The sequence below is a fragment of the Amphiprion ocellaris genome, chromosome 5 (assembly GCF_022539595.1).
Source record: "Amphiprion ocellaris isolate individual 3 ecotype Okinawa chromosome 5, ASM2253959v1, whole genome shotgun sequence".
Taxonomy (NCBI): domain Eukaryota; kingdom Metazoa; phylum Chordata; class Actinopteri; family Pomacentridae; genus Amphiprion; species Amphiprion ocellaris.
Genome location: NC_072770.1, coordinates 34614721 through 34627562, shown reverse-complemented (window position 1 = coordinate 34627562; position 12842 = coordinate 34614721). Strand labels below are relative to the sequence as shown.

The 12842-nt window shown below is 39.4% G+C and overlaps 1 protein-coding gene across 5 annotated transcripts in view; it reads left to right on the top strand.

The window, feature by feature from the left end:
• The window catches only part of kcnab2a (potassium voltage-gated channel subfamily A regulatory beta subunit 2a), an 89758-nt gene that overhangs the window by 34916 nt on the left and 42000 nt on the right, over positions 1–12842 (top strand). For 3 of the 5 annotated variants that reach the window (XM_023288556.3, XM_023288557.3, XM_055010443.1), the window contains exon 3: positions 1422–1463. The exons of 1 other annotated variant lie outside the window; for it this stretch is intronic. In XM_023288556.3, coding sequence (XP_023144324.1) covers positions 1422–1463 — 42 coding nt within the window. Of the gene's footprint in view, positions 1–1421; positions 1464–4599; positions 4720–6637; positions 6925–12842 lie in introns of those variants that run through there. One more of the 5 variants, XM_035956476.2, reaches the window with a different exon arrangement.

The window sequence follows — 12842 nt, the reverse complement described above, 5'->3', positions numbered from 1 at the left end:
GCTAGTCACTGCTTGCCACAAGGACCAGCACCTTTTTTATCTGCATTACCAAGCATCAAATGGTGTGGAGTGTTGCTTTCTTTATGACGGCAGACATGAAGTTGCTGAACGCATCAGAGCAACTCTATATTACCCAGATTACACTTAATACCAAATATGGACACTGAAGTATTTAATTTTATATACCATTTAGTGTAAGAAATACTCTTTATTTTGTATTAGTTTTTCTTTTGTAAATTCTTGGTATTTTGCATTAATTTGTGTTTAATTAACTATGAAAAATTACATTGGTTCCATATCATTCTACTGCAATAGGAGCTGTATACTGTAGGAACCTTTTTTGTTTCAGTGTAAGGTACATTTTGCTGTACAGGTAGCTATACATATGTGTGCCTTTCAGCTGTAGTTTTTAAGTTATGTAAGAGAAGCATTCAAGACAAAGGAGGAATAAGGCTACAGCAACCACTGATTATTGTCAATTAATCTGTCGATTGTTTTCTTGATTAATCGATTCATTTTTTGGCATATAAGACATTAGAAACTGGTGACAAATTTCAATCAATGTTTTCTAAAGCTCAAGATAACGTCCACCAGTGTCTTGTTTTGTCCAAAAGACAAAAATACTGAGTTCACTGTTATACTTAAGGAGCAAAAACAGAATATTATTCACATGCAAAAAGCTGGAATCTTTTTTTTTTTTTTTTTTTTTTTAAGAAATTAAACTTTTTTCTTCAAAAACGTGCTCAAACTTATGAATTGGTTTTTCAAAAGTTGACAATACATTTGATAGATGAAGGCTAATTGATTAATTGTTGCAGCTCTGGTCTACCTTTTAAAAACAGAATGATTTGAGATGACGGTTGAAGGTGTAACTACTTTTACTTTGGCAAGATGACATTTATAATCTATGACCAAGAGCTCATGGTGAACAGTGTGTTTAAAATTAGATAAATATTGATCAGAAAACAATTTTTCTTCTTGAGTTTAAGGAGTTTAGAGTCCATCCCTTGTTTGTCATGAAAACATCTAAGGATTTTGTTTTTTCTTCTTATCATTTTGTCTTCAAACTTGCTGAAATAACTGCACTTTCCCTGAAGCTTGGTGCAGCTGCTGTTAATTATAGTTTAACTATGTTGAGGTTAATAAGCAATTGTGTGTTTAAGTCTGGCTTGTCAGCATGCATATCATTGTCCAACAAATATACTGAACAAACAAGACTTTATTAACGCTAAATTTTATACACTGTTTAATGCAGAATTTTCTGTTTCTTCCAACTCTTCCATATTCTGTTCTGTCTCAGGCTAACTTTTATCATTCTTCATCACCTCTGTATCAGACTTTCTACCACTAATAACTTCTTTCCTTTCCTACTTTTATTAACCAAAGCTTTCCTTTTTCCTCCTTTTTCTTGATGTCTTCAGCGCTCGTTATGGGAGCCCCAAACGACAGCTGCAGTTCTACAGGTACCTGTCTGTCTGTATCTGTGTCACAGAACTGTTTTATTTTCTTGTGTGTGTTTGCTGGTGTGAGTGTAAGTTATTTTATGTGTACGCAGTATATGAATATACTGCATTTTGTGTTTCTTTTTGGTTATATTCCATTATAATAACCTTGCAGCAGAGCCTTGCTGTTCTGTCATTTAAAACCGTGGATCCATCCTCGGCCGCACAGATAACACATCATTATCATCTACTATTTAGCTGCCAATGCATTATCCAGCTTAAACCTGATAGGGGTGGCGATGGATTTTGTTGCAAGGTTGCTTGCAAAAGCTTTGAATCAACAATAACTGTCTGAGTTTGTCTGCGTTTTTTTCTTTTCTTTTTGTTTTTTTTCAACAGCGACACTTGAGACATCCACTGTTGTGCTTGTCAAACTTCAAAATGTGATTTTTTTTTTTTTTTTTTTTTTTTTTTTAAACTTTGTCATGATTGTACTTTTTCTGAACTCTTTGGAGTCTAAACTCATGTTGGTGTTCTAAAAACCAGAGAGCATTTTGGCCAGTGCTGGAGATGAGAGGATGCTCCTGTAGAGTAGGGTATCTGGTCCTCATGCCTCCACTAGTGAGCTTTTAGATGAGATGGTCAGTCTTTCAGCTGCCTTAGAGTAGGATCATATTTTATGGTCTTATATCAGGCCTTATTCTGCTGATCCAGTTATAAAAACCCCTGACTATGTGGATGTGCTTGTAATGAGCTCACTATCGGATTTTTATCTTGGCGCCTTGCACATTTCTGTCCTTTTAAAGTGCGAACCGTCCCACTAGCTGCTCCCCTGGCCTATGTGAGGGGGATCCATTAAGTCCCCTATCTCTGTCTGTCTATCACTCTGACAGCCAAACGGGCTGATGCTGGGAAGGGAAGTTCTTGCTTTTCAGTTATCTCAACATTGTAACACACAAGCTGTAATTCTGAAATCCTGATGGCTAATCCAGCTGTCTTTGTCAGAGTGCAAATGTACTCTGCAAATTCTGTCCCACTATGATGGAATCCAAGTACTTCTTTGTCATTACGCATTCATCTACCAGGGAGCTGAGCTGGAGCAGGAATATGTAGAAAGATAGTCATACAGTAGAAATCCCAGCACAAGGAAGGATGTCTGCTTGTCATTAGTTAGTATGACTTATTAATAAATGAAGACTTATCTACATCCTTTGTGTGCGATGGAATTTCTTCTGCATAACTTTTCTTCTTTTTTTGTTAGAATGCATATTTCTTTATTCTCCAGCCTGAGTTGTACATCCATGTTGTTTTATATCAACCTGTGACTCCAACAGTCCAGAGACATTTTGTACCAGCTTTAATGATTTTGTGCTAAAAATGCTTTTAGTAAAGTATTTTCCCCTGGCTGTTGTTAGTTTTCTGAGGACTGAGTGCTCTGCTGAGAGCAAAGGTGGTTGACTTCTGACCTATGCGTGTCTCTTGTGCATAGATAATGGAAAACAGATCATGTAAAAGACATTTTGTAGCAAGTGCATTATGAACTGATTTAAGGATGCACTGCAGGTGTGGAAGGCATGTATGCAGTGTAACAGTTTAACCTATTGCACACAGGGATTTTTAATAGAAAAACACATTTTATGAGGGATGAGTTAGCAGGCTTACACTTCAGTTTTTCTCTTCATTTTATCATCACCGACACCAAGAGTGACTTTGAAAGCCACAACCTCACCTGGATGACTTTTCAGTTTACTAAATGAAGTTGAACCATTCAAATTTAGATTTCATTGGAATTTAAACTGTACATTGTCCCTAATACTGCAGCCGTAAGACCAGCTCAAAATGGTAGCTCATATGCTCTTGATCAATGAACAAATACCAGCATGCGATGTGCAAGAGGGTTGGGCAGACTCGGATATAAACAGGAATATGCAGTGATTCATCCTCTGTGGCCTCTCAGGTCATGAACAGCTGGAAAAGCGTTCAATTGATGTATTTGTTTGTTGCCCTGAGCTGCAAGTTTGAGGAAACCAAATACGCCTACATAGTGTTTCATTTTTTATTTTTATTTTTTCTGAGAAATGGAATAGATTTTTATCAGTTTGAATTTCATTTTGCTGTTTTAACCATTTGTATTCTGTTGCATTACAGCTCACGTAGGTACACAATCCAGCTTATTCTAAAAAATATGCTCAGTTCCTTGCTCAGATCGTACAGTAGTGAATTTATACATTTTAACATTACAATAAAGAGCCTCCACTGACTTCAGTGGTGTCACTGTTCTTCTATCTCTCAACAACTATGCCAAAATAGCTCACCTGATAGATTCAGAGAGGCTGGTTCAGAGAGATAATGTATGAATAGACAGCACCAAAAATATGCATCCAGAGCAGATGTGCTTTTGTAATTTCCATTCCTGTCTATTGACGTATCGATATGGATTATTTAATGCTGCCAAATACGTCTAGTGTCAGTGACTCTTACTGCACTGTTATTTACATGTATATATTTATACATAAATTACATGGATTTTAACTGTCCGTCAATGCTTTAGTCATTATAAATTCATGCTTCGCAAAGTAAATAACATGTTTCTTTCTGTGTAACTAATGAAGCCAATACAGAGCAGCTATACTGGATTAGTTCCGTATGTGAGCTGTCATTATTACATGGCGTCCTCTGAATTTGACCCTGACCTCAACACGTAGTTCCTGAGATGTAGAGAGATGCTGTGCGCGTTCTTAACCGGTGTGGCTTTCAGAAAGCCTCGGTTAGACAGTATGTGAACATGCTTGGCGGTTTGTCTTTTTCTGTGTGTACACATACAGTCTGTGTTTGCTTGACATGGTGTGTGTGCGTGTGTGTTTGTGTTGCATGTGCACACAACACTCAGAGGCTCATTACTGTCCAGCTCTTAGTATTCTTTCCTGTGGAACAACAATCAGAGGCTTTTAGCGCAAAAGCTTTGGTGAATAATTCAGGCCTGATATTATTTGCTGCGGTTAGCAGAAACAAGACGGGCCACTAAACGACATAAATGGATTTCTTCCATGAGATCTCACAGGGAGGGGAGGAGGAGGAGAGGTGTCGGTGGTGATAGAGTCTGGTCCAAGTGGTGAGGGGAGGGATGCACTCTCGTATTCACTAATTGGTTTAGACGTTTCCTAGTAAGACACTCCCAGTTTGGGTGGACCTGCTTCATCGCTGTCTGCAGTGTGTGTTTATAAGAGCAGACTATCACCCCACAACCTCGCTCATGAGCCGACCTCCAAGAAATCGGGTGAGTTTGAGGAAAGAATTGCACTCGTGACCGCGTCAGGAGTGTGTTTGTTGCGTGTGTGTTTTGTATGTGTGAGAGGTTGCAGTGGTGAGGTTAGTGCGTGGGTGTGTGGATGCATGCTGCCTAGCCTGAAGTCTCCTCCTGTATTTATATCTTCTGTCTGTGTGCAAGGAAACTAGTTTAGGAAGAACTTTGATTAGATCTGTAAATAAAAACGTTATGTCACATTATGGTGGAATCAACGGTTCGACAAATTCACCATCACAAACAGATACTCATTTTATTTACAGCTATCTTATGAATGCATAAGTTGAGATTTCATGTTAGTTTATTATCACTTAAAATCTCAGTTTTTAAATGGAGTTTTAGGTGAGATGCTTTGTACAGATGGAAAGAAGGTGGTGTTCAAGTGTTGCATTTGTCGATAGTGTCTATAGATAGATCAATAGAGTCTAGGTCTTTAGATCAATAGAGTTTAGAGCTTAAGCGATTCTTCAAACCAGAAGTAAAACGTAGTTTCCTTGGTAGTTGTGAATACAGGACTCTTGATTTACGATGATTCAAACTTGTTGAGTACAGACTGTAGGATTAATTGTGCAGTTTTATTTTCAACCTTATTTAAATTGTCCTTTTTAAAAAAAAAAAAAAAAAAGCCAACTAAAATACTTTTAGATTGATCTATTAAATCATGTCATGAATTCTTCATCATGTCCTGTGTTGACTTTTATTACATTTGGCTGTAATCATAAAATCTCAGAATCATTAACATGATAATAATGTGTGCTTTCATGACAAATTACAAAAAAAGAGATTAACTTTGGCAGGCATTTACAGGGTTGTTTTTTTTTTTTCAAGCAGCTGCCACCACTTATTTGAAGTCATGTTTAATAGAATAGGTGACATGGTTTTGCAGGATTGAGTGTTATGTATCAGTAATGTATTGATTTATAATTGCAGTCTTAATGTACGTTACCTTTACCCAGAAAGTGGCTTTGTGGTTAGTGCTCACTGTGCTTTTGGCATTAAGTTGCATTCTTGTAGTGATAATGGAGATGACACAGTGCTGCCCTCTGTTGATCAATTTCAGGACAATACTCTTTGTACATCTGCATCATGGAGGAACAATTTGTGACTGTGCCAACTGTGTATTTAAGGAAAAGAGAATGGAGGGCTTAGTGATTTCAACAATTACTTTTAGAAAATGGCAACAGTTGTTTTGAACTTTTGAAAATCCTGAACCTGAAAAAAAAAAAAAAACTTGCTTTAAGGATCAAGTGCATATTTTGCAGTTGGTTTAATTTTAATTTTTGGGGGGTTTCTTTTGGTGATTCTTGTACCTATCTATTTTTTTTCCAGTCCAGATAGCTTTTTTGTGCGCGTTTGTGGGATGTATTCAAATTGTATTGCGGACAACTATTGGCTCCCCTACTACTCTAGTCCGAATCAGCAGTAGGAGCAGGAATGAGTCCCCTCCTGTTGCTTGATGCATGTTTGAATGTCTCCCCTTTGCAGATAGCATGTGCCCTCTTTTGTCCTGCTCCTTAATCACCAGCAAGTCACCTGAATGCTCCCTATCAGTGTAACCCTGCCATTGTGTACCTGTCAGGGGAGGGTGGTGCTGGGCTATGTTGTGCGACTCTGATTACAGGATGCATGGCCGTGTGCTGCCCCAAGCAGGCGGGCTGTTTTTTTTATCGGAGCAGGTGCTATTTAAGGAGGTGGCTGTGCCCTGCCGGCTCCTCGCTCCGTCCGTGTCACTACTTTATTCCTCACTGCACGGGCCGCCTCAGCATCACGAGGAGGAGGAGGAGGAGGAGGAGAAGGAAAGGGGGGCATGTTTGCGGGAGGGTATGCTGGTGGCCCCCGGGGGGCTCCCGGCAGGCGCAAGTCCAGTTACTGTCCTCCTGAAAACCTGCAGATCCCCAAACCGGCAGCGCCAGGCAGCGGTGTTCGGAAGAGCAGCAGTAGTGGCAGCGGCAAGATGCTGTCTATGTCATACAGCGAGAGCATCCGGAGCGGGATCAACCGCTACCACTCGGACCAGGGGCTGAATCAGCCGCCGGCCAGGCCCCCCAACCAGGCTGAGCTGCAGAGACTCCGAGAACAGAGAATTGCCGCTCAGATTAAGAACATGGAAGACTTCCTGAAGATGAATGGCCTGGCCCTGGAGGAGTGTGTGTCCTATCAGACAGGCATGAAGTACAGGTAAGAGAGAGGCAGAGCTTCACAGGGACTGAGATACAACCCAGAGCGGCTCAGTGATGGGTGCTGAGAAGAGCCAGGAGGTGAGAGCAGCTTTGTGGTCGGAGAGGTCTGACACTTGAGGGTCCTCTAAACAGGTGTGTGTGATCGTAAAGAAGGTGTTTTGGGTGGCATCATTTTTTTTTAATCTTGTTGATTTTTACTTAGATAAATGCTGTCACCAGAAACAGAGATGTAGTTGATGTAGTTCACCTGCCCCGTTGTTGTTAATATCTCCACATTATCTTGCTCTGTCCTCTGATCCGACTGCACTCATGCAAAGATACTGGGGCTCAGGTTTTATTTTAATCATCTAGGTCGTTGGCATATTTGCCCATCTACATGGGAAGGACAGACTGCTCCGTAAGGAGTTACCTGGCCCCTTAAAATCTCTCCCAGACTTTCTTTTCCTTTTCCCCTTGATCACATAGACTGTTTCCTTTATCCAGGTATGTTCACTGTACAGAGAATTCTGCCTCACAAAAACAAACATAAGTAACTACTTTGAGTTTGTTTAAAGTAGCTTAGAGATGCCAATTCTATAGATATAGTATAAGTATTAGCTCAGATATTATCAGTTTTGGCTGTTATATGATTGTAAACAGGTTTTCTTTGGTCATAAAGTTTAGATTAAATTTAAATTAATGAATGCTTTGTTGGCCAGTGAAAAACATGCATGTTTAAATTTTTAATATTTCTGATAAGTGGAAGAAGACATTTTTTTGCTGTGATTTGAGAAATTCCCACAACTCCTAAGCAAGCAACAATAAAAACAGATCATCACAAAGCTCTGGAGATATATGGTTTTCACAATAGTGTTCAGTATTGCCACATTATCATCAATGTCATGTCATGGCATTGCGTCAAAAGTATTGTGATATTTATCTCTGCAAGTACATCAAGCTTTAGTTAAAAAGTAGATGTAAACTTTTATATTTTTGTATTTGTTTTATATTTGTAGAGAAAACTGGTACATACATATACCATGTACAGGCATATGCATTTATGATAATTAACAATGAGGGAGAACAAGAGATATAATGTGAAACATTTGCTCATTTTGTCTGTGCCAAGACACCAAACAAGCTATTTTATGGACTGTTGGACTAACAGGGCAGCAGACTTGGCGGCTGTTGTGTTGGCTAAGATGTCCTGTAAAGCTGATGTTGTCTTTGTCAGGGACATGTATAACTTTCATCACATGCAGGCATGACTGCTGTTGTTTTTGACTCAGACCAGTGAGTAGAACGCCAGTGTGGTTGGCTGCTGTTACCATGTCTGGGGTGACCAAGTTTTACTGTCGCCTGCAGGCAGTGTTGTATGTCACCACGACTGGCAAGTTACCTTGCCTGTAGTTACCTCCTTGTTGTGTAAAGCTCAGTCACTGGCCCGTGACAGACCCGGGTGCAGCTTTGTGAGGGTGCATGTAGAAAAGGGGTCTAGTACTGCACAGAACATATGTGGTTCTTTACTAATTAACCTCAGAGAGTGCCCTGCTGTGATGATCAATACTGATCATAGGTGATAACCTTACCGGTTAAATTGTTTATCTTTCACCTGAATCTTATTTTTTGTCTGTTCAGCCGAGTGCATCCGCTAACAAATCCAAGTGTGAGTTATGTTCTGTCCTTGTGGGTTTGTATTTAACTGGTGGCATTGGTTGTCACAGGAGTATTGCCTCACTCAGCACAGGAAATCCTGCCAGGATCCCCTGTTTCTTGTACTGTGATCGCCTGCAATCCTGTAATTAGGACCGCAATTGGGTCGGCAAGTACATGCAACCTCTGACTCACACTCATCATTATTTCAGGTGTGCGGTCAGAAAGAGGCGCCAGCTCTGGTACACACATTTAACCATTCCTCGTAGTAGTTTAGTAGTTCATTACTTTTTCCAACAAATCCTGTATTGTAGTCTCCTATTTTTCCCCACTCTCTGGCTTGCTCACTGTTCTGCGCACAAACCCTGCAAACAAAAAATACCCACACAGCCATTCTTCATGTGGTAAAATGCTATTAAGGGAGCAATTGTTTTTCATCACCAGAAAAGAATGGGATTAAATTTATCTTCTCTAGACTAAGATAATTAACAGAACATCAGTGAAACATGATGAACAGTCTTTCTACTAATGTGCAGATGTCAATACCAATGGTCCTAAACTTAAATGAATGTCTCTGATCTTGATTATGGCTATTTTATTAATGCGTAAATATAGTCCAATTTAAATTAGGGAAAAGGGTTACTATTTCCATTATGTTGTCCGTGAAACTAAATACTACAGCTCAGCATGCCCGTTTGGACACCGGAAAACTTTCCCTAGTGTCCATGTCTTCTGACTGAAAGAGCTAGACGGTGGGTAAAGGAGCCAGCTTGAGTTCAGTGAGGCGAGACAGGAAGCCTTGTGTCTCCTAAACCATATGGGGGATGACTGAGTGAGTATAGATTTCTGGAGTGACTTAACACTAATGGACATGGTAATGACCTCCACTTGGGCATCTATACGTGGAAAGCTATGTTTTACCATAACCGTCCCTTGATGTACATTAAATTTTCATTGAGAAAAAGGTTTGATGTGCAGCAGCATAATTTGTTTTCACCTATATGTTATTAAATATATCTAAGTTGTGTAGCTTCCTTGATCACATTGATTGTGCTATTTTTAATAATACTGTAACTGTAGGCAACCTTTGGCCACTAGGGGGCAGAGAAACATTAAATCTGGCATGCACAGTCACAAGCATATAAAGTTGCTATAGCTAATATCTTAGAATACTATTCCGTTTTTATGTGTTCAGAACACTGATTTGGAGTGTTAGTAGTGTTTAAGGTGTGCTGTTGAATGTGACTTATTTTTTCTTTCTTAGCTCCTTTATTGTCTCTACTTTTGTCTGAGAAAACATGTATGTCGATGCTCTACTACAATAACACACATCTCAGTTTTTCTGCTTTCTAATGAGTGTGGGTCATGTAGAGGTTAGTGGGCCGAAAAGCTCATTCATGATTTAATCTCATTTCTGAAGTACTATGAGCGTCCCTTCTACGATGCAGCCATGGATTCTTTCTTGGTCTAAACTAGGGCTGTGTGATATCGCTGAAAAATGTATCACAATAAAATGTTGCATTGCATTTCATTTCAGTTGATATTTAGAAATATTGGTAATTTTTCATGACCTGTTTTTAATAAAAACCTGCAGAAAAAAAGCCTGTTTTGAATTCAGTCACCTTACTTTGACATGAGCATTTAAGCCTAGTGATCAACCTACACAGGTAATAATTTTAATGTTAACACCACAATGAAGAAATCATAAAGAAATTGCATATAAGTACAAATGTGTAAGGGTAGAGGAACTCACTTTTATACACATTAAGAAAGAAGGTGCATAGGCTCATGGATGGCTCAGGGCAAAGCCATCACATGGTACTGAGGTTGAAGTTTGAAGTGGTTGGCCTGGATTGGACATCATCAGATGGGATCCAGCGCAGACGTTTACATGCTGAATTAACCCTAACCCTAGCCCACTGGGTGTTTTTAGACCATTAAGGCTATCTTACAAGGCCAGAAACTGTGGTCTGCAAAGCGTGGATGGGTATGAGGAGAGGCCCAGGTGGTCACAGACTTGTACACCTCAGCAGATTGCATGGCAGCCATAAGGAGAATGACAGAGGGCGAAGAGACACCATCATCAAAGCCACATAGGCTGTAATGAGCAAGGAATAGAGCATGCTTTGGGTTCGTTTATAGTCCGAACTCTACGTTTTTGTGATGTTCTTTGCATCTAATGCACTTAAGTGAAAGTATTGAACCATTTTCTCAGTACTATTAATGAAGTGTCTATCAGCAGTACATCTTGCTGTCACTTCATTCCCCATACCTATTTCACACAATATTGATTAATGAAGGTTTGTGTCATTCCAGTCAGCACATGTAGGCTTTGTGCTGGCAGGGATGCCACTGGCTTGTGTGTGATTCAGACTGATTATGCATTTGTAAGGACCTGATGAAGACCTAGAGTTAATGTGCACTGGTCTGTTTGTTTTCCAATATGCTCAAATTTCAGATCAGACCAGATTTCTTATTTTTATATTGGTATGACTGACTTGAAGACAGAGCGCTCAGTTGTTGTTTTTTTTTTAATGGTTGTCTACAGTCTAATAGCAAGCAAGACTTAGTGGATCTTGCGCATGATTAATTGATTATCAGAGAAGTTGCAGATTACTTTTCTGTCGACTGATCAACCAATTCAGCTCTAATGTAAATTTAGGAAACCATGAACAGAGATTTTAAAAACTTCATTCACAGAAAAAAAAAACCAAAAAGAACAAATACTTACACAAAGCATATAACCCCCAATTCATAATTGATAGTATAAACATCTGTACAGCAAGCTCAGGGATGCAGTTTCAACTTCTACAGTCTGTGCATGCATGTGTGTGTGTCTGCGTGTGTGTGTTACATTTACTGACTTAGAATTGTAGTTGCCATGATTAGTAGATTACATTACATTCTCCGACCGATAATTAATCTTAACTCTTTATAATCCTGTTAGTCCCACAGTTAAAAAATACCAAACTTTAGCCAATTAAAGGTTTTCAAGTATGAAGATATGTTTTTTTTTTTGTGATGTGACTGTTTACTGCAAATCTCTGGATGATGGCAGCACCCGGTTTTTCGCTGGCTCAGAATGGGCCTCTGGAGTTTGACTACTCACAACACTCAGGTTGATTGGTGCATTAGTGAGTCTCTGTAACATTATTTGATGCAATTCCATGCATTTCCCTGTTGTTTCTGACAATTTGATCAGCCAAATGTCTATTATGCCAGAGCAAAATTCTTCTATGCAGAAAAAAGAGGTCGGTAAGATCAAATGACATTTTGAGGATTTCATTACAGGCTGTGAGAAATAACAACAGCCATTCTTCACTTTTTTTGGACATTTTTAGAGATAAACTGATGAATCAATAAATAAATGGGAGGATTAATCTTGCCACAGTTGCTCTCGTCAGCCTTAATCATGTGATCAGTGTCTTTGAGAATTTACAGCCGATCTCCACTAGGTGGTGTAGATGTTCCACCATAGCAGCTGAGTTGAAGCAGTAGCACATTTTCCAAATGCCTCCCACTGCATTTATTGCCATAATGTAGTCACTGCGAGAGCATCACTCTTTGCACTCCTACACTGCTGAACATTCTGTCCAACTAACGTGTATCACTTTCTTTTGAGCGTGGCCTGGTGTTGAAACTTCAACAAGAGATGACTAAAGCCATTTAAAATAGCAGCATGTCGTAGGGAGGCAGTGTGGAGGAACGCTCTTTCTTTTAAATTCTTTGCTTTTGCTTCAAAGCATTATTCAAACATGTTTGTTTTTTTTTTATATCTGAACACTTGAATGTCTCTTCTTTTGCTCTCTCACATACTGTCAGCCTTTCTCTTTCACTTATTTTTCTGTGATATACACATGAAAACCGCTTTGGCAGGGGGAAAAAAAAGACAAATCTGCACTGAGCCTCTCTAAACTCAGTATTTTTTTTTAATCTCAGTAGCACTGCAGCATGTGTGTCAGCCTGGGCAACTGTGACGTTTTTCTTCAGGCGATCCCCTACTCAAGTGCTAAATTTAGCAACAGACTCGTATCCACAGCTGCAGCTGGATACAGCTGAACAGACTGCATATTAACCTGTTCATCCACTATTTTACCTCAAGCCCACTGACTCACAGTCTTCGTACATTGGCAAGAGCTGCAGAAGTGGCCATTGCTTTGTCTTTTTTTTTTTTTTTTTTTTTTTTTACAAGAGTAGGAGATGATGTGTAGGTATTTGAAGCGATATAGATTTGGTTTCCAGTGGTGACCTCTCTAGTTCCTGTTTGAGCTATCTCTGGCTAGC